Below are 25391 nucleotides of genomic sequence, written 5' to 3' on the forward strand. Positions count from 1 at the left end.
CTTCATAAAAATAAAATCATGTATAATGCAATATTGAAGCAGTAATTATATACTTGAGAGAAATTATTAGTTTGTCTATAGCAAGAAAAGTCAGGAAAGCAAGGAAAGCATCGTTTCACCAATAAGACTGTGATATTTGATACTGATAATATATATAAAAAATGAATTAACCTATTTAGGAAAACTCTTACTTATTTTTGCATTGTAGGATATTCAAACTCTTTTTAACTAGTAGAAGTGTCCTCAGACCTTTCAACATTTTTCCCTGACAGTTTAGAGTAAATGTATTTTTTAAAATATCAATTATTTAGTTTCACTGCAGACTGTCTGTATCTACATGAGCAAGAAGTAATTGGGAAGGGATCTGAAGAGCAAGAGGGCTGATGCTGAGGAACTGATGCCGAGGACCTGATGCCCACACAATGCCCTTCCTGAGAAGGGGGTGATAGAGTTACTCTGGGCTAACTCTAGTCTCTGTCAAGGCTTTTCATCTGTTTAGGCTTGTATCTGTATGTGTGAAGTATGACACTAATTACTGTCTCCTCTAAGTGTCCAGGATGCATTAGAATTTAAGTAAAAAAAATAAATATTATGTTTCCGAGGTGTTGCTGATGAAGGACTGCAGCCTTCCCACTCCTCACCCAACTGAGGACAGAAAAATCCATACAAGACCTTGTCTGGAGTCCAAACTTCATCAGGGAGAGACAGAGAAAATGTCTGAAAGGGCAGGCTGTGCAGATGGTCAGTGACACAATAAACACATGCAAGATTTTGTACAATGCACTGAGGTACGTTATCAAGAAGTCTACAGATGCTTTGCCACATATTTTTCTGATGAATCTTTACCTATGACTTCAAAATGTGACAAAGGCCAAATTTGAAATACAATGGCCAACAATGGAGTTGTGTAGCATTAGCTAAGCAAAATCCAAGAAATCAGAAAGTAGTTGAAATAGCATCCTTAACAGGAAGAAAAACCCTTTCCCTTACTGCTTCTTAATTCAGTGACAGTTATTATGGCATAAGCCATTTCTTATGCTTCCAACAAACAGCTTAAGCATTTTTGGCGAAATATAAAATCTGCTTCTGCTTTGGTGGGAGGGACATTAAAAAATACCCTGTGGTTACAGGTGATGTAGTTAAGCAAGAGCTCTGTATCAGTCACATTTTCCTCAAAGTCTGATTCCTCATACTCAAAAAGTGTGTTTGCTGCTGTGCTAGAATAGAAAGATGAGCAAAAAGTAATTTCTTACTAAGATAAGATTAAATGCAGAATATGAAAAATGTAAAGAGAAAAAAAATAATAAATACTCCAATATATTGGAGTGGCACACTCCAAATAATCATGTTTTTAAAAAGTAAAATTAAAGGCAGTGCAATACAAATGTTAATACTTTTGGTACTATCTATCTATCCATCTTCTCTTCTTATAGAAATAATGTAACTTCAATGAAAAAAAACTACTAGATCAGACATTGACCTTGATATACATCAAGATGAAGATACTGTTAGCTATAAAGCTAATTGCTTCAATTATTTTGTGGAATATTACTGAAATAAGACTAATAGATGTTACTCTGATGATATACTAAGCTCCAAACCCCATCAAAACAAATATTGGAGTTATCATCAAACTAATAAAAAGTATCAAATAATTTCCCATTCCATTGTAAAAGAAAAACACTCTCTAGCTGCTTGCCTTCACACTCCTAGCTTTTCTTACATCGCTCTTGGCTCTACATGAATGTCAGCTAAACAGGTGGTTTTTTTTCTTCTCTGGTAAGTTGAAATCTTCATCAGAGATTTCTTATGTATTTTTAACATCAGTAGTTTGAAGCAGTAGTAAGAGTAGTAGTTCTGACAATACATAAGACTTTAGGTGCTTCCTCTGCCAAAGCGAAGTCTTCAAAGTAAGCTATGACAGAGCTCACTTAGCAAGAACTCACATATTTTGAAACTAGTATGTGAAAAAAGCCGGTGGAACATATGACCTCTTTCATCTTTATGGCAAGAGAAGAATTAATCTCCTTGCTGCTGGAGCTAGCAGAATGGCACAAGCTTCCCATGATGAAGAAGCTGGGGATTATCACACTGAATTAGGCTCAGTGTCCAGATAACCCAACACCCTCTCCCTGCTACTCATCAGTTCCAGCAACCTGAGAAGAAAACTGAAGAACCCTGCAGTGGGAATAATTAGAAATCTGAATTAGATACCTTGAAATATTTGGGATGAGCTTAACCTCTGAATCTTTATATTTTACGTTGTTTTCTAACGTTTTCTCCATACAGTTAAAAATATGTTTATACCATCTATATATGCACAATGGAAAGACCACTTCTCTTTCAGAAGTATAACGGACCTTTTCTTTCCTCATCATCCTTTTTAAAACGCAATTATGAAGATTTTTGAAAGATGTGCCCCTTCAAATGTGATCTTAGAGATTTCAAAGTTCGGCAGACACAAATCCAAAATATAACATGATCCTATTCAAGAGAGACCATCTTCCCCAGAGACAGTCAAATGACCATTTAAATCCAGTAGGAATGTCCCTGCAGATTCTGACTGAAAACTGCTCTATTACACAAAAAGGACAGGAATCTAACAAAGGCCTCTGAGGGTCTCTGATTTTCCTCATATTTACTACTTTGCCTATTAATTTAATAGGATTGTGCAAGTCTTGCCTGACACTGAGGCTGGTTCTAGATGCACCCTGCTGAGTGTTTATGTGGGAGCCATGGTACTTCAGAGACCATTTTAACAACTTGACAGAAAAGATCCTGCATCTGCTGAGTTTGGGAAATCATTAAATCCTACCAAAATACATATTTATGTCTTAGCCTATCCAGAGGTTCAAGCACCCAGGTATGACATATCCATTTCAGTAATGCAGCGTAGGGAGTTAGATCTCAGTAGTACACATACTTTGAGCCTTTGGACCACCTTTGTGGTTAAGACTAATCTTCTGCTCAAGTATTTTTTACTTATTTATTTTGCTTTCAGAAGAAAACTCTTGAGGTAGCTGGGCCCAAAGAACAGCACGTTTGTTCACCATTTGAAACTACACCTACATCCCAGCTCCTGATGCTTTACACAATTTTGAGGACAGTTGAAGACAGCATTCCCAGAAGATCTGCTATTGACCTTATGCCAGAAGGGACTGTAGTGATGGAAATGGTTTCTTCTAGTCAACATGCTCTTTCTGCCTTAAGTATGAAGCATCTTCAGTAATCAACAAATACACTGTAGTGCAGTATTTGCTCTTTCTTACTCATAGATATTACTTTTTGCCCTTAAAAAGTCACTCTTGGTTCAAAAATTACATAAACAGCTAAACTTTTATTCCCGTTATACTGGTGCATCATGACATTGCTCAAAGAAAATAAAGGAGTCTCTCAGTTTAAGTAAAACCTGTGGAAATGAAACTTGATATATTTCGAACTACCTCATTCTTCAAGTCTTTGGAAGTATAATAAGAAATTCTTGATTGCCCAGCATAGTTGAATATTTTAAAACAAGGAGAGAAAAACCCCACAAACAACAAACCACAATAGCTCTTACAGATCAATATATTTCATACGATTTCCTCTTGACATTTGCCATTGTTTATTCTATTTTGCTGTCAGGATACAAATGAACTTTGTATCAACAAATATTTATTATACCTACAGCTTGCTAGTTGTTTGGTTATTTTAACCTGAAAAGAATTGGCATTGCAGAAAATCATTCACAGTTTATGTAGAATATTGAAAATCTTAACTGATTGCTATATGTTATTCCAGTTAATGCATGAAAGTAGTAAAAATAATTAGCAATTACACACACCTTCATCTCATTAATATTCTCAAAATATCAGCTTTTTTAAAAAAAAAAATCTGTTCAGCTTGGCTCATAAGTGAATTAGTACTGTCTTAGATTCTATCTAACTATATTTTCATTATAAACTAATGGCACTGATCCAGACTTAATTGCACTGTGATTAAATATTTATCTTGTTTTTAATGCAGCAAATGGAGCGTACTGATTATAATGAACAAGGTGTCTCCATCTGGATGCAGGAAAAGCTAAGGTTTTCCTCCCTTGAGTCCAAAATGCTTTAGGTCATTTCTGCACATTTCCCTCTAATTCTATTCTGTGGATTTCTGTTATAGAGAAGAATTTTGAACTGGTTGTCCAGCCATCTCCCAACCCTTTTTTAACTAAAAAAATAAAACATTTTCTGACAAGATGCTATGTAAACTTGATGGCTATGCGGTGACTTTCCTCAATAGATAACCTTAAGCTTCTCACCTCACCCTTCCATCAACTAAGAAAGACAGATTATACCCAAATTTGAGGTGTGGTCAGTGTAGTAAACAATGTAGTGATACTACAGAGACCGAGTCCTAAAAATGCTCCAAACCTGGAGAAACTGTTCAGGGCACTACAAGACATTTTCCCCAGGTTCTCTCCCATTATTTCTCTTCATACCGCTCAGCTTGCAAGCTTGAGAACTTTCCCCGGTTTCAATGCTGGTTTTTCAGCTCTTTATACCTTTGTCACCTACTTAGTGTTTCTGAATAAAGTCCACAGTATTCTTCTCCCACCTGTTACCTCATAAACCTACTGTAGCAAATTAATGTGAGACTTATTCTGCATTTCTGCATGACCTTTCACAGGAGGATTTTATCTTCCCAAAGAATACCTGCTTTGTTTACTGAAAATCCAGGCTCAGGGCCTTTTACTTCTCGTCATCTAACTTTATACTCAGGCAGAAACATCATTATGTTTTTTCCTAGATTATACTGTTTCTGTCACTGACTTCACTCTGAGAGTGGCAGGACCCTGGAAGAGGCTGCCCAGAGAGGTGGTGGAGTCTCCTTCTCTGGAGACATTCAAACCCACCTGGACACATTCCCGTGCAACCTGCTCTGGGTGGAGCCACTTTGGCAGTGGGGTTGGACTAGATGATCTCCAGAGGTCCCTTCCAACCACATATCATTCTGTGAGTCTGTGATTCTCCCACTTTTACTGACCCAAGTGTGGGGGCTTGGTTGCTGCACCATTTTTTGTGACTTACTTTGTATCATCGTTCAAACCAGATTGGTTTTCAAAAAAAATTAGAAATATTTTCCAAATCTATTTTTCGGTTGATTCTGGTTCACATTAAACAGAAAAAGCTCTGCAAACACAGAGAATCTTGTATCTTGTAAAAATTTTGCTTAAGGACTGCAAAACTTGAAGAATTTTGCCTGTTAAAATATTGAGAGAATTATGATATATTCGGATGTCCAAAGGATTCACTTCAAAAATGCAGTTCTGACAAAACTAATGTCTACAGGTCCTTTATTAATAAAAACTCTCAAGATCCATTATCTATATAGTTGAAAGAAACCCATCTCTGTATTTACTGCATTGGTCTGTTGCTAAGTAAAATATACCCAGCAATAAGGAAACTACACATATTTTGGTACCTAACACTGGACCTCACTGCCAGCTGGGATTTCTGTGCAACAAAGTTATTTTTATCATTGTAATTCTTGTCATCATATACAAAGATGTCAGTTTGCATTGTTTCACTGCACTTTAAACTGCCAGTGACCAGGACCTCTCATCCTTTTTTCGCCATGTTTCACTAGTAACTGGAAAATGGAAAAAACCTGAAAAGATTATGTGCACCTTAATTATAACAGCAAATAGATTAAAACCCAGTTAGTCCTCTTGCTGAGAATTCCAGTGGGAGCTAAAAAGGCAACAGTCTAAACATGCTATTCATATTTGTATGAGTTGGGTCCTAATTACTAGTGTCGCATTAATGACATAGAAAGAGCAGAAGAGAATCTCAGAGGGTGGTTATCCTTAGGACATGAAATATTATTAAAAAGTGATGAAAGAGAATTTCTAAATGTGAAATATATATAGTCCAAAAAAGCATAAAGTTGTCCACAGTGGAAACCAAGGGAAATAGACAAGACTTACACTTCAGTCATTTATTTCCCCTAGGATGTAGGACAGAGGAAATATATCCTTTCCTCTCTGCATTTTTTTTCCAGCTGTCATCAAACCCTTCCAATTTCATGTACCCTACCATAAATCCTTTTGAATATCAGATCCTGTCACAATTCCCCAACTCTTACTCCGTTCTTAACTAGATCGTCGTTTCTTTTCTCCTCATACCCCATTCCTGCTCCATATTGGTCTCCTGCTAACTCAGAAAACCACACACTGCATAACCATCCCAATTTAAAATCACAACCCATATTTGCAGTTATATGCCTTCAGTTTTCAAATTACACACTAGAATCACTGGATGTCTACTTCCGTTCCACCAGCTACATCCACAGCCGAAATACAAATTAATTGCTTTTGATGAGTGTCATTCAAATGCAGTTAGTACAGGGATTAAAATACTGACGTATTTTGGTGGATAATGGTAATAATTCCTTCACAGCAATACTGGAGATCAGTCTTTTCTGATAAAAAATACTTCAACTTAAAATTCCTTTTTGTGTTATGGCACAGGATGCAGGTGTCATTACTGCGGCTCTGTTAAAAGTTCTCTACACAGGTAAATTTTGCCTTCACTGGAGCCTTGTGCAGGGGCTGGGGCATAAGCTGCAGGACTCCTGAGGCCACAAATATATTCCTTTGGGAATGGTATGGCAGACTTCCTCTGGAGCCACACATCCTTTTCTGGTGTCCACCCTCAGCTGTGGCATGGGTAGCTCATCAGGCACACTCAGCTTTCCACTGGTTTGCAAGATCCACAAGGTCCGTGCACAGGCACAATGGTGCCATATTCATCTGAGTGATGTCAAATGATGAGGGCATGAACAAGACATAATTCACCTCCTCTCTCTCACCTCAATATAGATGACCTGAGCGTATGTTAATAATCCCTTCCCCATCTAGTCTAGTCAGTAGCTGGGTATGGATCCTGAAAGGGAATCCATAATATTTCTTATCTGTTGTTGGAATGGAGTCAGGCACAGAGAAGGTCATCTGGTTGGAAAGCATGGATGCTGCAGGTGGGTTCTGAATGAGAGGGTATAAGGCCAATATACGTCATGAAAATGAAACCACTTCTTTACTAATGTAATGTGTACTTTCAGTGAGGATATTGGTAGCCACATGACTTAAACAGTTTGAAGCAAATTCTTCATTTGGAATTTCTTAAGGGGTGCAACACATTGCCTGTATTCTGCTACCCAACATTTAGATAGAAACATGACTTGATGACAAATACACTACATTATACCTTCTGCCCCTGCCACTGCACAAGGGAGGCTAAAGCAGAACACTGACTTGACAGGAACATTGATTTGCATTTTGTTTCAAAAAACGCTCAGTATTACTGATTTGCAGAGAAAATTTTTAGAATGCTTTTCTCTTCTAGAAGGCTGGATTAAAGAAAGAAAACTGAGAAATTCCAGGTTGATATGGAAAGATTAAGAACCAGATATTGAAACATTGTCACTCTGTCCCTTAGTGTATATTAATAAATAAATACTGTTCTGCAGTTTTAACAAGACGAAGTACTGTAGAAAGCTTGAAACTAATGAAATTCATGAATAACTGCACCAAAATTTGTAATATTGCTGTGGAGTGTTAATTCATGCTTTGCAAGTAAATGTTAAAATACAATACTGTAGGCAAATTGAATATATAAATCCATATCCAGCATTTTTTTGTTCTTGGGCTATCGCTTCTTCACTGTAGTTAACTTTTTCAAAAAAATTTCATGAATTCTAACTCTTTTCTCAACTTATTTGACACAATTCAAATAACTTCTAAAGTAAATAAATGTACAATTCATTTAACATGTTTTAGTAATAGCTAGACATTCTTGGGAGCATGTTACATTTTCATAATTGTTATTTTCATCAAAACAGCTGTCATACAACCACAAACTCCATAGCAGACAGTGGAAACTGTGTCTTGAATATGCAATGAATGTACACTTCTGGATTGGACTGTGAAAACTTAGGCTCTTTCACTTGTCTCTACTGATAATGATAATTTTCATTTGACAGTTTATTTCTTTACAGTACTGTGGATCTTATGTAAATATTTTTGCCACACTTTTGAGGTCACATAGTATTTACTCCTAAGGAGTACTGCTGAAGTCAACAGTTTTATATAAGTGCAGAAAAAGAAAAAAAATATTGTTTTCAAAATATTTTGAAACACTACAATTTTGTAGATAAGATGACACAATACAGCAAAAGATAGCTGAATGCTATGTCATGCTTTCTTTAAGTCTAATAATGGACATTCATGCTCTGAGGTAAAACACTGATTATCTAAAAGACTTGCAGTCAGAAAATTGAAAAGCATTTTAATTGCAGTAGTACGGGCTTCAAAATAATATACAATAAAAAAAAATCTATTAAATTTCTAAGACAAAAGAAAAAATAAAGGTCTTGACTGGCAAATGGTCATTAGCATATGGAATATGAGAATTAACAATGAAAATTAACGATGAGAATTAGTAGATGTGAATGAAGTGACATATAATTGTTATTGCAAGAAATGGTCTAAGAAATTGCTGCATACATGCAGAAATGCCCACATCTCTGTCTGAGTGAACTCATTTAAGCTTTTGCTTGCTATTCCCATACCCCCAAAGCAATTTTTGTTCTCTTTTATGATTTCACCTGTAATGCTGCATCAATGATACATTTCAAAGAGAAGTTTGTTTATTCTTGGTCAGTGTTAATGGCAGGTAACCATAAAAATACCAAATCTTCCTTCAACATTTTTTTTCCAGTTCAAGCTAGGAGATTCTTAAAGGTCTCAACACCTCAGTAATTCATCTACTCAGACAGTCCAGCTAGCTGATTCCTTACTGAAAAATAGTATTTCCTGAAGCCCGGGTCAAGATAGCAGGGCTCTTTTACTTGGTAGGGGTTTTGAGGGTATTAGCAGTAGGCTACAGTACACACAGTACAATGCATGAAGAAACTCATTTGGATAGGAGTTAGGCATCAGATCAGTAGCTGATGATAGACAGGTTCACAACAAGAAAGACCATATGGAAGAAAATAACACACCTCAGCTCTATAGCAAATTCTGCTCTTTGTTCTCCAGGGCACTTAATCCCATTTGCAGAAATTCCATTATCTGTCAGATTTAATGCTTCCTGGACTTTGATGCACTACAAATCCACAGCAATGTAATGGTTTTATGCATATCCAGGATCGCAATTGATAAACTGCTGCTGTTTCAGACATGAAGAAAAAACTGACGTGTCTGAAGGCCTGTCCATTTCACCTATCAGCTGGTTCACCAAAATACACTACCTCCATAAACCTTTCCTTGTTATAGCCTTCCTGCAACCTATGTACCTACATCAGAAAATGATCCCAAATGTCACAGCTTTCATTGATTATAATTCAATTGCAAAGGACCATGAATTTAACAGAAGTACTATATTCTCTCTGTTCAGCCACACTCTCTGCTACTTTGCCATGTGCCAGAGAGCTTTCCTTGGCATGTCCTCCTCACTTGCTTTAACAGCTATTCAACCTGATTAAGTACATCTTAAGTTCTTTACATCTGGTACATCTATAAGTTCTTTAACACCCTTACATAATAGGATATAATACCTGGAAAGGTCGGATGAGGATTCTGGTTGGAAGAATTAATGCTTTTTTTAACTGTGCAAGATTACTAAGAGTCAGCACAGATTACCAAGAATCAGACTTTTCTTCATCTGCTTGCTTTATACTAAATGAGAGTTATGTATCTATTTAGAAACAAAATCTTTGCGACACAGAGCATTGTGTGTTAAATGTATATCCTGGAAGGAAATACCACAAATGAATATGAAGAAAAACAAGTGACAAACTTAAAAAATCAACAGCTTTACAAAAGATGAGGTCTTAAAAACCTCAGGAAAAAAAAGCATAAATATGTGCATACTCATATGTGCATACACATCATGATGCTGGGCTACACAAATTCAAGATCCACTTGTGGGTCCTTCTGGTAGAAACCAGAAAAAAGGATTTACTTAAATTCAGAGTTTCTTCCTAACTGACATTAACTATGTACATTCTTTCTGTAGTAAATTGAGAAAATGCAGGAATAATGGCTCTTTTTCCTTTCAATATCTAACTTACTTGTCCTACTACAGGTTTGTGTTTCTTTTCATTGGTTGCAAAGACTGACCTAGACTGGACTTTTCACTCTTGAAGAGGAAATCAGGATGAGACAGCCCATCTACCCATGCACCACTGACCAAAAAGACTACTTGGCACAATCTAGTGTCAAATGCCCAACTGCCAACAGTGAGGATTTCAAAATGTGTGCAAGAAATGGCACTCATGATGTGCATGACACCACTGAAGCCTGACATCAATGAGTATTATTTGGGTTACAATTTCTATCATGGAAAGGTGTGGTTCATTGTCCATGCAAAATATACTGAGCCTCTTTAAGAACATATTTATTTTATAGTCCTTAACTTTGCTACCAGGTACTATCTTTCTCCAGGCCAAATCATTCTGCACATAGGTCACTATTCAATACTTCTTGATCCTCCTGAATTAAGGTGTAACACAAAGCCTTAGTAACTAAAAACTACTTAAATTTGTACTGAACAGAAAATGAGTAAAATTTCTTCCTTGGTAGTCTTATTTGTTCACAGTCAATTCAATGCTTTAAAGATGGTCATGAGATAGTTTAAAACCAAAATAAGCACAAAATAGGCCTCTTTGGGAGGCTATTTTTGAACAGTCCTTTTTGTCAGGCTTGTTAACCTGCTTCCAAATCCTCAATCAACCACTGCTCCTGTTTGTTTTACTTTCATTAGCATTTGCTTCTTTTTTTTTTTTTTTTCCTTCCTTTCCATGCATGTAATGCCTGGATGGGAATCTTTGCTTTAATCCAATTTAATTACAGTATCTTATCAAAGATGACTGTTTTGCTGATTTTTTTTTTTCCTTCCCTCTGGCTTATACTACATGTATCCATCAAATTCCCCTTCCCACTGAGAGCACACATGCCACTACATGACAAGTCAAGACCAAGGAGCTGAACCAAATGAACACTAATGATATCAAGGAAATTGCATTAGTGAAGAGGCTACTTCCAGCTGGAAGATCCGCCTGATGCAGCTCAAAGTGAACTGTACAATTGCTGGCACAAGCATTAAGGAGAGAGCAAGAAGGCATGAGTAGACTGGGAGAAGGAATCAGAAATTAATGCCCTGTCTGAAGGAAAGAACTCTTCTAACAGCAACCAGCCCAATGCAGATCATCCCACTGCAGCCTTCCCCTTTGTATGCACATATTCAGACCCACTCACCCTGTGCCCATGCGCAACTCATTAATCTCATTTCTTTGCCTGTCAATTGCCTTCTCCCTCAACAACTTCTTGTCTCAATTTCCATCACTTCTCAGATGAAAATCTGTTCTAACAGGAGAGGGTTTTGTCATCTGTTCTCTGCCTTGGTTAGCTTTTTGCCATATTTCCTCCTGTGCTTCAGTTGTATTTCTTGGAAGTACAGAGAACTCAAGGAACAAGAGAGTACAGTGAGATCTCTGGAACAGCAAGAACAGTAGGTTGTTCTTCATCTTGTTTATTCTTGCTCCATCTTCAGAGGATGAAGCAATCAATATCAGATAATAATCTTTGACTATTTTATCCACGTGACACTTGTTTAACTGCTACTTTTGGTCTTTGTATCTGTCCAAGCAAGGTCTAGACACCTGCAAATCCTCTTCTTGGGGAATACTGTTTCCCAGATAGAAAAGCACCTAAGTAAAGTTACTCTATAGGTACAGACCTGGTACCAATAGGCAGTGCTGACATTGCTGGCGTTTGAGACAAAGGTGGTGTGTTTCCCTCCCAGGGTGACATCTCCATTAGTTCTGCTCCCTGCTCTCCTTCCTACAGAGATGCCCTGGTAGTTGGTATGGCAGACTTGACTTCACTCACCTTCAGACACTAAGTATGCACTGCTGGTTTCTCTATAACAGACTTCTCAACTCTGTTAGGTCAGGGGCTGTCTCTGCTAATTGAGCGTGAACTAAGCCTACCTCCTTGGCTGACTCTGTGGACTTTTCCATGGCAGTAATAAAAGCAACCTCTGACACTGCACTGTGAAATTGCATTTCCCAGCTCCAAAGTATCAGAGCTGAAAGGTTTCTCAGTAGAACAGCTTTGAGAATCAAAATGGGCAGCTGAACACCTTTTTTTCCTTAACCTCATTATGAGAAATCATGAAACAATTTGAGCTGAGTTCAGCCTGAGGCAGATGCTGGGTGTGGAAAACTTACCTCTCAAGGTTCAGATGGGAAAGTGATAATCAACCAAATAGAAATGTGGATGACATAAATCAATAGCTATTTTTGGGGATACTGTATGATCTTCCATTTGTATTTGTACACTGGGATGAATGTTGTATACTCACCACAAGGATCACTCTCTATGCAGGTTATAGAGAAATGCCCATATATGAATTTCTTAGTTACCAGCACTGCAGGCTAATCTCAGCCTCCTAGATGAGGTTTAGGAAGCAGAAAGTGTCTAATCCTGAAAAGAAGTGAGAGATTTTGCCCAACTGAGTTATTTTTATGACATGTGGACAAACATTCACTAAGGGACAGGCTGAAAATACGAATTAATTTCCATTCCTGACCTAAGCAAGCTTTCCAGCTTTTAAATGTGACAGGCAACTGTGTTCAGTGCCACCTGGCATCTACAGGTATTTTTTACTGCATAAGCTTCATTTCCATCAGAATAGGGTTCAATATGACCTTTATATAATGTTCTGATTTAGTCTATATTTTTCTTGGAATATATGGAAAAATAATTAATGAGTTAGCTTCAGGCACTGAAGTATGAAATATGCCCTTCAAGAAGAAAATGAAAAGGAATTGTTAGAAGTGTGTAAACCAAGTTAAGCAAGAGAGTAAATCTCTGATACAGACACTGGGGGACCAGCAATTCCCCTCCTGTAGAATTATATGGAAAAACACTTTTCCTCTTTGAAATGTGTAAAATGGAATGACTTTGCACACCACAGCAGAATTATTGTGTCTCAAAAGACTGCCTGAAAGTGTGTGGTCACAAAACCACACCACTTTAGATGCTGCTGTACAGCGGGCAGTAAATTGAACTCCTTGAGACTAGACAAGATGCATCTTTGAGGTTTTGAGGCTGAGAGAGTATGCAGATAAAACACCTCTTAAACTTTTTGGAAAGTTTCATTCCAATAAGCTGGGGACATCTGTTTGTTTCAGTTTCATTTTTCTGATAATCATCAAAGGAGTTACAATTTCAACTTCTTGCAATAATAGAAGACCATTAGAGCATTATTTTCAGGAAGAAAAGATACTTTTTGTGAAATCCAATTTCATAGCCAAAATAACTTAAATATTTTTAAGGCAAACATATATAGTTAACATATAAGGATATAATTTCTATGTAAATATTAATCTCAGTAAGATCCTGAATGTTTCTAATTTGAAGTCATAGTGTAGTTCTTTGAGAATTTATGACATTGCAAGCACTTTAACCATCTACTCTTTAAGGAACAGTGCAGCACCAATGGTAAAAGCATTTGCTGACATGAAGGAAGGAAAGACAAAGAAAAATTTATTACAATATTCCTCAATTCAAGCAAAAGACCTATCTAACATTTGAATCATAGAATGATGTAGGTTAGAAGGGATATTTAAAGATCACCTAGTCCAACCCCCCTACCATGGGCAGGGATGTGTCTCATTATACCAGGTTGCTCAAAGTCCCCTTCAACCTGACCTTGGACACTTCCACGGATGAGGCATCCACAACTTCTCTGGGAAACCTGGGCCAGTGCGTCACCATCACATATTAAAGAATTTCTTCCTTATGTCCAATCTAAATCTACCTATTTTCTAAACTATTTAATATCAAACTATGGTAACCTATCTAGTATAAAGCTATCTAAGATGGTAGTGAGTACAAACTTCCTACCTTCCATCACAAATGGTTATGAAAAATCAGAATCTTAAAAATTTGATATTATTTGCATATAGCACATAGATAGAGTACAAAGACACAAATGCCAGTTACCTAAAACACTGGGCTTAAAAAAAAATCAGTGATAAAAGCAAGGAATTACTTCAATTAGGTGATGTTCTCAAAGGGCATGTATTTATTATTTCAGTCAAAGTCAAAGTGCAAAGACAAGTGTAAAAAGTGCTGCATGTTTTGCTGTACTCTGTTTCATCGTGTCTTGGAAGATATCTTTGATATCTTTAGAAATTATTCCAGACAAGGAGAAGGAGACAAAGCTTCAAATAGCAGAAAATCCAAAAGGAAGGATACGTTAGGCTTAAAAACAGCTTTCAACAAAGCAACCTCCTCCTAGTTCAATAAACAGCTTTAAAAGACTCATGCCACACGTGTAGATGGGAAAAGAAATGTGGAAACAAATCTCCAAGACAACTGTCCTGAGATCTAGATGGATGCTTACCCAGAAGCAGGGCTAAGGAAAACCTTGTTGAAACTATGAGGATCATTTGATATACTCCTTGATTTAACTTTGGTTAAAAAGCATGCCAAAAATAAGTATGATCTATCTTAGATGAAATATGCTTAATGAGCTATAATTTCTGTTCATTAGACTGAACCCCTGAAGAAACCCCTGTGGAATACCATTTGTATAGGGAGATATTCACAGGACATTTATTATTTCAGAATTATTCATCATTCAACCTAGTGGTTACAACAACCAGAGTAAAATTTTAGCAACTTCACTTCTACAAGATTATTCATCGAGGGCGTTGTCAGAGAAGCTAAACTCTATCCCAAAGATCAGGGTATGGGAAATAGGATTGTTTTATCCCCTTGATTTAATAGAAAAAGTAATTCTAGTTTTGATCCCAATCACAGATCCATTAAAAGTTTATAATGCTCATAAAATGTTCAAATAATGTTTATAATCTTCATAAAATTAATTTATTAGCAGAAATTTATCCTACCTCATATTCTTTAGCAAGTAAAAGTATTGTTTGGAAAAATACTATGGTGCCCTGCAATTCATTCTCACATTTCCTCCCCTGCAACTGTTATACTAAATTTAGTCTCTTCTCACAGAGTGTTTAGAAAAAAATCATAAGGTACCTCTAATGATTTTGAATGTTAAGTGATGACTTGTGGGCATTGCAGCTGGAAGTGTGTGCATATCTCCTCCCCAACACTACCAGATCAGCACTAGAATATGGAGGTTAATTACATTCCAGCAAGGTAAACATCGCAAACTGGAGGGAACTTGCTGCTTTTTTTGGAAAAGAACAAAATCTTGTAGGTGACAGAATCTGCTTTCTTCCTGTAAAAGGCACTGAAATTGCTGTGAAAGGCTCTAGATGACCACATGAGGATTTGGATGCAGTTTTTATTTATTTTTAAGCATGTCTGCATCTTTCAAACTGCATGACTGCGTCTCTGCTCTGAGGAAGAGGTATCTGTCTTAAGCAGAACGCATAGCTTTGTAAATGTCAATACAATCTCAGAAATAACTTGTATTAAAACAATACCATGAGAATGCACTGACCTGTTACTTTCGAAACAACATCTGGTCATATCTTAAAGCAAAATCAATAGAAACTATAAATTATAAAGCATCTGAAGAGCTAATATTGCTTAATAATTTTAAGATATAAGTTAATGTTAGATAAAGAACAATTGCACTATATTCATAGATTTCCCTCTGGAAAACTTAGAACAAGCGATATCTTTATTATGGAGGTTTAAAAATAACTTCATTTTTACATACATGCTCGTCAGCATCAAAGTTAAAACTTTTTACTGCTCTTAAGGCAACAGTCTGGTTTTGATTTTGACTCCTCTGGAAGTAAGATACTACACTTTATTGTTAAAATGTATATTGTGTTTCTAGTTTGCATTTGCACCGCACCCTAATTTAAGCTCCAGTCTAGCAAGCACATGCTTAAATACATGCTCACAAAGACAATAGGTCCACCATGCATTGACTATTCAAATATTAACTATGTACTTCACTGCTTTTCTGTGGAAAATCCAAAACAATCTATGGACAGTAGTGCAGAAAATCATTGTTTCATCTCATAGAAATTCTAAAAAAGAGTATCTATACTTAAATATAGCTTATTTTGATCATATTCACATTTCATGAAAATGTAAAATTGGGTTATGCTCTACTGAAGTCTAGCGAAAGAGTCTAAGACCCGAAGTTTGCTACTCAAGGCGAAGACTAGACTTGTTTTCCCACAGGTGGAAATTTTCATTTGAATAGGAAAAAAACATTTTTCTGTGCCTGGAGAAGTTCGGTCAAATTAATTCCTGCAAAAAGCTTCAAATTAATAAAAAATTTTCTCCAGAAAATAATAGTTTCAAAAATAATTCCCAAAGAATCTAATAATGTGAACTATCGATGTCCTAGAACCAGATTAAATAACAGAAAGTGTTAACTGTTACTGTTACTAATTCACTTACTTTTACAGATACTTAGGCATGTTCTGTTGTAACATAATTTCTGAGCAGTTGACAGTTATTTGCACAAATGTTTACAAATGTGTTTTTTGTCTTATCTCGTAAATCTACCATGTACCATTGATGCCAGAGGCATTTGTTCATCTGTTTGAATCAAATAACAAAAACATCCTGGTGCTCTGTGTTTGTGTACTTCTAGCTGTTGATTCGTCTGCGTTGCTATATCAGTGCAACTCCTACATATATCCCTACATCCTAGGGCAACAAAGATGATTAAGGGATTGGAGCACCTCCCTTACGAGGAAAGGCTGAGAGAGCTGGGGATCCTTAGCCTGGACAAGCGAAGACTGAGGGGACACCTTATTTATGTTTGTAAGTATCTAAAGGGTGAGTTGAAGGATGCTGGAGCTGGACTCTTTTCAGTGGTTTCCAGCGATAGGACAAGGGGCAACGGGCCTAAGCTGGAACATAGAAAGTTCCATTCCAATATGAGAAAAAACTTCTTTACAGTGAAGGTGCCAGAGCCCTGGAACAGGCTGCCCAGGGAGGTCATGGAGTCCCCTTCTCTGGAGATCTTCAAGCCCCAGCTGGATGCAGTCCTGAGTAATGGGCTCTAGGTGTTCCTGCTTTAGCAGGGGAGTTGGACCAGATGATCTCTAGAGGTCCCTTCCAACTCTGACAATTCCGTGATTCCATGATTCTGTGATGTATACTGCAAACAGCATCCTCTAATGGAATAACCAACATGAAAAGGTCATCAGCCTTTCCATTAAGTCTTTATACTGAAAGTTACACTAGTATATCTATTACTGCACAATAATTATGGCACATTTTTAGACGCCAATAAACCCTTAAACACTAAGAACTATAATAATAATAAAAACAATGGCTAAAAATTTGGTGCAGCTCATTCAACCAACCACAGGTAAGTAAACGGTTTGAGTTTGAAACATATCTGATCAAGTCTTAGGGGAAAATATTTGAAAAAATACTGGTGTAAAAGATATTACTGGTAATGGGTGAATTCTAGGACATCATGAATGTTTAGGAATATTCTGTGACGAAGCCATGATCAAAAGACTTTCATGGTACATTATTTGCTGAGCTTTGTCAAACAAAAGAATTATGTGGAGAAATACACAAAACACTGATTCTAAGTCAGAGCAAAACAAAGCAGCCGGAAGTGATTAAAAACAACCCATTTAAACAAACACAAAAGCAAACAATGTCATCTGGCGCTCCAAAAGGCAAGGGCTCCTGAGGAAATGAATATAGAATTTTGTGAAATATTTAAATTTCTGCTGGTAAGTCTAATAGAGATCTGTAGAGAAACCCATGTGGCTGTCTCATAAATTCCACTTCCCACCCTTTACCCATTTGCAGCCGATCTATCTGGTTAGATTGGCCAGCTTGCAGTTACAGGCTTTCACAAAAATGGTGGTAATGTTTAAAATGCAAAGATGGAGGCCATATCTTCATGAGACACCCCACTGGTTGCAACAGGAATGAAGACAGCCATGGCAAGTTTGTCTTGAAGATTACAGCAGCATATTCATATATGCCTCTAAATGCTATCTCTAAAAAATGTGAGTACTTAAGCCAATTCCATAAAGGGATGATTTTTTCCCTCTCCTATGTAAAAATATCTCCTTTTGTAACTGACACTTCTATTGAAGAGCTGCAATAGGTTTCTATTAAGATATTTTCCATGAAAATTTCAAGACTGACAGATCTCTCAAGAAACAGATAGCTGAAGGCTGATGCTTAATAATTATAACGTATACTCCTGAGGGGTGTGTTAGCATTCTACAGCTCTTTCCCAAACTCTTCCTTTCCCCATTTGACAGTGCTTTTTCTAATCTCAGTCCCGCTTTCTTTCTATTCCACTACTATCTTCACGGTAAAAGCTCCCTTTTGCTTCTTTCTCTATGCAGTGTTAGTCTTAACTATTCTGCCTCTTTTGTGTTCTACTCTTGGCTTTGTTCTCCATTCTTTCATTTATTATTCTCCACCGTACCCTAATTACTTATATTGCTCCCAAGTTGGAGGTTAGTGTTGTAAACAGTTTTCAATCCTTCTTTGGCATCTTCCTTTCATCATTCACTTTCCTTACCTTTTCTCCTTTGGTCCTCTGGAGACCTTTACTTCTTTTAACAAGCCACTATAAAGTGACTCCCTATTCATTTGATGTTTTAGCTCACTGAGTTTATACAACTCAATGCCATTTCAAATATGTTAAGCTGTTTAGTGGCATTCTTCGTTGGTATGTTGTCTTCTTTCTCTTTAAATACTCCCAAGCTAATGGATTGCCAATTAATTAGAAATAGTTAATCTTCACAATAGAATAAACACTATGTGTTTGTGTCTCTTGGGGAGCTCCTAAACTAATTTTTATGACTGTGTTATTAACCGTTCTTACTACTTGGCAGCCTGTCAATGGAAATAAAAGTTCACTGAGTAGATATCCAGGCCATAGTTTGTAGTTTGTTTTCCTTGAGCACGATGCTTCTGCACCCACTGTCTTTCCCTTCCTTTACTGTTTGTTGCCAGGCTGCACTGTCTTTAAGGATACCATTTTGGGGGGTCATGCAGATGGTTGAGCTTCACCAGAAGACAGATTAAAAACTAGTAGAACTAATGATTTTTTTTAACTCCTGATTGCTTTTGACCTGATTTGTTGTGTGAAGCATGATGTGCCCGTTTTGCCAAGGAAGAAGCAAAAAGGAAGGAACATGTGGTAGAGAAGATTTTGAACTACTACTGGGGCAATATATCTCCTACGGACTTCAAATTGAGGGAAAAAAAGACAAAAGGAAGGGGAGTAGACAGAGAAGAAGAGAACCCAACACTGGTACGGCTATTTATCATGTGTTATACACAAAATAAACCTGGTTAAAATTATTTCTAAAAAAGGTAGTTCTCAAGGAATGGATACCATGATGCAATTGCTCATACCTGCTGAAGTTGGTTCCTCTTCAAATGAGTCTGTGCAAAAAGGTGGCAGGGGAAGAGGGTAGGCGGGGACAAGGAATGGGAAGGGAAAGGAGAAGGAAAGAGAAGGGAGAAGAGAGGAAAATAAAGATGAAGAAATGCATATAGTCCTAATTATTATATTATTTACATTTGCTTAGTATGCAAGCAATAAGACATAATGAAAAACTTTATTCTAAATAGTTCGATCAACTTGAGTAACACGTCCCATCTTAGTGGAGAACTAAGCTAGGATCTCAGCTTACATTTATAATATCAGACTCTTACCCTTTCCCTCTAATTTAGGTAACAGGATCTGCCCAGTACTGCAACTGCAATGTTCAATAGAAGAGTTTCAGTTAAATTGTCTGCAGTTAAATTCACTGCCAGGAACTTTCTTAAGGTAACACCTTCTAAAAAATCAACTGCAGAACCCAGTTATTTGGTTAGCTCAGTTGCTGAACGATACAGCTTAACCAGCTGCTGGTTAGCAGTGAATGAGAGATACAGTCCACACCTTTTTCCCATCTCTCCATCCTCCACCCCTTCTGTTCCCTTCAGTGTCTTCCTAACTTGGCCCTGTCAGTAATGAAGTAGTGATCCTGAAATTAAGTATTAAGGAGCAAAAATGGCAGTTAGGGGGTTTGGTTTTACTTTTGTGGTAGGATTGTGGGTGGAGGTGGAAGTTGCCCATTGGACTCTCCATTCCAGATGTTTGTTGGCTGAGGAAAGCAATAAAAATCCATATTGTCATGCTAGAACTTTTCCCCTTGGTGATAGGTAACCATTAGATTGCCTGAAGTTACCATCAGAAAGCACCTTTGACTGTAGGATATCTATTATCCATACATTTAAAAGAAAAAAAGCAGATGTATTCACAGTAAAACTGTATTTTAAAAGTACATCAGTGACCTATTTCTTTCTCTCCTTGCAGTCAGTATGTTTTATACACACATGCATCATAAAAATGGTCTTCTCGCGGTCTTGTAAAGTTTTCAATTACAGAAAAAGCAGCAATCAAGTGTTTCTCACTTGGATACTCTAAAAGCACCTAGAAGTCTGGGACGACCCTCCATATATGTGATATAGAGACACCCTTAAGATACTAAACACAGGTATCCACACTTTTATATTTTCTCTTTTAAGGAATCTTGTCTACCAGTTGAAACTCCTTCTGTTTGATTTCTTGCAGAATCTGTTCCATACAAACAACGCTCCTACAGCCATGGCAAACATTGATCCACCCTGATGGGCTTCAGAGCTTGCATTTGGCGTGGATAAAGGTTACAAACATTTTCTCAAAGATCAGTGCCACGCTTGGTAAATTGGCTTCTTTGCCTTCAATACCACTTCATGCATTATGCTGGGAGAAATTAGGAAAGGAGAAGGAAGACCTTGCCTCTTTTTAGTGAAACTTTGTCAGACATAGCAGAGACCTTGTCAACAGACACCAACTGCATTTGAGACCAACTATAAACCTTGGCTAATTCAGTACAATATTCTATATGCAATTCTATGTGACAATTAATGCTGGACACATCATCTATTTCTAACTGCAGAGTGGCATGGTGTCCTTTTAGGGGCTGTCAAATCCAATCGACAGAAAATAATGAATTACTGTCTGAAGCACCACACCAACCATCTTGTCCCTAACTAAAGTTTCCTGAGGTAAATAGGCGATTTTTATTTGTACAGCTTGGTGTTCAGATAAACACTTAAGAAGGCTACATTACAAGAACAGTATGTTATGAAACAAATAATCTAAAGTGGTCTAAACAGGGTACTTAACATTCTAACCCTTTCCTTTTGTAACTCCTCATTGAATGTCTAAATGTGTATTTTGAAGGTAGTTTAATCCATTTTGAGGTATGTATCTATGTAAAGATCACATAAAGCTTTTAAATTTTACAATATGTTGTTTTATTGTATAATTACTGAATTTAAGTATAATGGATTTGTAATACTAAAGGATTTCAAGACAATGAAAGAAAGAAGAGAAAATACCACCTTATTGTTTTTAAATTGAGCTAACCAGATACATCATTAGTTCAACAGCAACATGACAGCTGATTCCACAAAAAAGAAACTGAGTATTTAAAACTGAAGAGCAACAGAATCAGAAGTAAACAAACAAACAAACTACAAACTAAGCATGTTGTAATTTTTCAAGTTACCAGCAGCAGGGCACAAACAGAACAGAACATGACAGTTAGTTAGAAGTTCTGTTATTAAATTTTATCAATGCCCAAAATCTGTATGAGCTGCAAGCTCGACTGCTCCTTGAGCAACAAATAATTAAAAGTACTAGTGTCTGTGCATTTAAATGGGTTAAACAAAATTGTCTAATTAAATGAAGGATATTCATTTCAGTAACATTTTTTTTCAGACTGCTATTTGAATAATATTCTTAGACTTAATTATTGGCTGAATACCAATATTAGCAATTCAAAACCAGATTCCGTTATTACCCTGATGGTTGTTTCAGCGGGACCTTGCTCTGCACTTAGGTACACATCTAAATAAAAAAACATAACTGAATCTCAACAGAAATAGATCATTCAGATGCCAAGACAGTTATGCTTATAACACTACTTTTCTGTTTATTTTATTAATTTTGACTGTTTGATTGCTGGTTTAGGCTTTTTCAGGAATAGACTATGTTCATTTCTTGTCTGAGTTAGGCAGGAGTTAGTGAGAACTGTTTTCATAAAATGCAAAAGATCTAGTTCTACTTGTCAATACTGTATTTCTTAATCCTAGACAGAAATTAAAGATGCATTTAAAAATAGATATGAAAGTGCAGTTATGGACTTGTTTGTACTTCATGCACACTTTTTTTAAAAATCGAATGAATGTAATCCCTTGCTGTATGTGCCAGAACTACTTTCACCCTCCAGAGCTTGACAAACTGTGTTTAAAAAAGTAGCCTTCAGGGAGCTATTGAGTTCCCAAAGAATACACTATTTTTGCTTTATCATACTGTGTCAAATGCAATGTCAGCACTCTGCTTTCCACTCGTTAAGTAAATGCAGTAAATTACCACACCAAAAATTTCTTACACAACACCACTATTTTTTTCCATCAGCAATGATTTAAAACTTGAAGTTATTTTAAAAGGCTATTTATACAGTGACTCATCTCCACAGTAATTATCTATAATTTACTTTCCTTACTTATTTGAGAGGGGTGGAGAGGGAGTAAACTGGAATTGCCTTGCTCAAGTGAGCTTGCACAAGCTGGTGACTCACTATGTTGAGTGGTGGATCACTATCAGCCTGGCTTTCTCCTGACTCCAGAATAGCGAGACTCATACAGAGGCGCTAGGTGTTTGACAAAACAAGTCCCCAAAACAGTCACTAACATCGCCACGTTGTGATCTGATGCATGACTGCATGACTTTAAACTGTAAACTACTCTGTGGCTTTGAAACACTTTCAGGAACACTTTCCTTCCCCTTTTAAAACATCATTGACAAAATATAATAAGACATATGGCATCACAAACATTAGTTTATATTTTAGAGGAAATCTGGTGTTCACTTGGGAAAACTTAATCATGTTTTCCTTAGAGGTGAATAAAACTGCGTGGGGGGAAAAAAGACCAAGAAGACATGGACAGATTTGGAAAGCATATACCAGGATACATATCGTCCAACATATATTAGCTTAAGAGAGATAATGTAAGAAGGCAATGCTTGGACAGTGTCTGTAACAATGGTAGAAACCTTGACAGGTCTGGGAAAAATCTGAACTTTGACACATAAATAGCTCGAGGGAGGAAGATTCAGTGTAACAGTGTGCTTCATTATATATGACAACACATTACAATTATATTGTCTGGTGTTAATTTTATATCAATGTGGAATACGTTTGCCTTTAATATTTAAATAAAAAATAAGACTCATATATAAAATAATAAACTTAGATATACAACATTATCTCTATGGAAAAGGCTATGCAAGAGAAATTATCCGAATGAACCACCTGTGAACAGTAGAATTCAAGAGCAAATAACTTTTTTGTGAATGTAACGTCAAAAATAAATTATATTCTGTTCAGTGTTAAATCTCAGGATCTCAGAGGACCTGCACACTATGGAGACTTCCCAAAAGCTCAGCATCAGTCATTAAGAATGTGATTTTAATGCTACAGAAGTTTCATTGAATTTCATTACCTGGTCTAGTGGGAGGTGTCCCTGCCCATAGCAGGGTGGTTGGAACTTGATGATCTTTAAGGTGCCTTCCAACCCTAAGCATTCTATGATTCCATGATTCATTGAACATAGGTGCTTAAGAAGTCTACCTCTTCATTTGCTTCCCATCCAACAGACTTCAGTTTGTTTTTCCATAAAATGGCTCAGTCTCCTTTGGATCTCAATGTGTCCCTGTGGGCAGTATTGGCATGACTGATGAGGCAACCCATCGTCAAGGGTCCCCTTGCACCCAACCTCACTCTGTCCCACTCTGTGAGGTTAAATGTGCTAAAGACACCTCCAAGCCACAGCCCAGATGATCAGTGCTATCTGACCAACTCATAACAACTAACTCAGCTGGCTGCCACTGCAACAACTGATATAAATAATTGTCACCCCTAGTTATAAAGAGGAGGAGCAAACCCTGAGAAAGACAGAATATTTTCAAGACACATGAATCTAATGAATCTGGAAAATGTACCACAAATCTGGAAAATGCACCATTTATGCCAGTTGATCACACACACATCTGTTAGTGTGAGTAGGAGGTTTTTATCTCTCAGTTTTACAGTGAAATTGGATTTGTTCTGTTATTGTGTGTTAGTTGTAATTGTAGTCCTGGGACACCAGCACACCCTTCACCTTCTAGCTTCAGCTGGCTAAGCTGTATTAGAAGCTATTCTTAAAAAAATGCCAAATAAAAACAAGAAGGAGGACACCAGGCAACTCACTAGTGCATGTCGGAGATAACTCACTATGAACTGATAAAACTCTGCTTAGATGACAGATGTTAAATGGAAAACAAAGTCATTAATTAAGAAAGCTTTGAAATGCCTATGGCACTTCAAATAGAGGAAACCTATCACTTTTCATAGGCTTACATCCAGTTAAGCACTTAAAGCCTAAAAAAAAAACCCATACTCGTTCTTCTCTTCATTATTTTATTTCAAGAAATAAACTTCTAAAAAAATACAGTGGGTATCTGAGAAAAACTTCAACTATTATTAAAATCTAGAATACTACCATCTTAAAATTACACTGTTAGAAATGCCAATAAAAGGTCACTAATTCATTCTCACTAGTCTTCCTTTTTTTCTAAGCCTCAGTATCTAGTGCTGAATGAGAACACGTTTAAATATGAAATGAGATATTTATTTAGGTGAAATTCTGTATTTTTTCCAGAAGACAAGATTAGCTAATGATTCTTGTGGTTACTGCCTTCACATTTACAACTCTGTAGAACAAGGCAGTCAATGGAGTGCCCTTTGAGCCTAGTATTTGGCAGGATATTCTTCTTAAGGAAAACAGCGTAAAAAGATTTAGTTTTAAAACAATTATTCAGCTCTTAGTCAGCTGCAGTTCTTGCCAAGGTTTCAAGTGCTGCCAAAGGCACAGCAGTACTTAAAGCTGTAATTCTGAAACCAGGAATAGTCTGTCATGACTTGAAATGTCACACAATTTTACACACACACACAGGATGCCATATGCAGTTTTGAGATGTGTATGTTCCAAAAGAGCAAAGAATGTAATCACAAAATATCCTAGCACTTTTATGTACAAAACCAAGTGTAATAGCTAAGCAACTAAGACCATAAATCAGTGTACAGTAGTCTTTGCTTCTCCTACATTCAAATGCATAATCCAAAAATTAAACACTAAAGAAGGCTGTGAAATATAGTTATGGTTAAGAGGTACCTGCTAGCGTCTGATACACTTATGGATACAAAAACCTATCCAGAATACCCCCATAGTTACATAGAAAGCTTCACCTTCCAAGCCAAAAAATTTC

General features: G+C 36.8%; 1 protein-coding gene across 1 annotated transcript in view; it reads right to left on the reverse strand.

Annotated features, from left to right (window-relative positions):
- EDIL3 (EGF-like repeats and discoidin I-like domains 3) overlaps positions 1 to 25391 on the reverse strand; it is a 187898-nt gene that overhangs the window by 129925 nt on the left and 32582 nt on the right. The window contains exon 3 of the mRNA XM_014960493.1: positions 19397 to 19426. Within this exon, the coding sequence (XP_014815979.1) occupies positions 19397 to 19426 (30 nt within the window). The remainder of the gene's footprint in view (positions 1 to 19396; positions 19427 to 25391) is intronic.

This window comes from Calidris pugnax, unplaced genomic scaffold (genome assembly GCF_001431845.1).
Source record: "Calidris pugnax isolate Ruff unplaced genomic scaffold, ASM143184v1 scaffold326, whole genome shotgun sequence".
Taxonomy (NCBI): domain Eukaryota; kingdom Metazoa; phylum Chordata; class Aves; order Charadriiformes; family Scolopacidae; genus Calidris; species Calidris pugnax.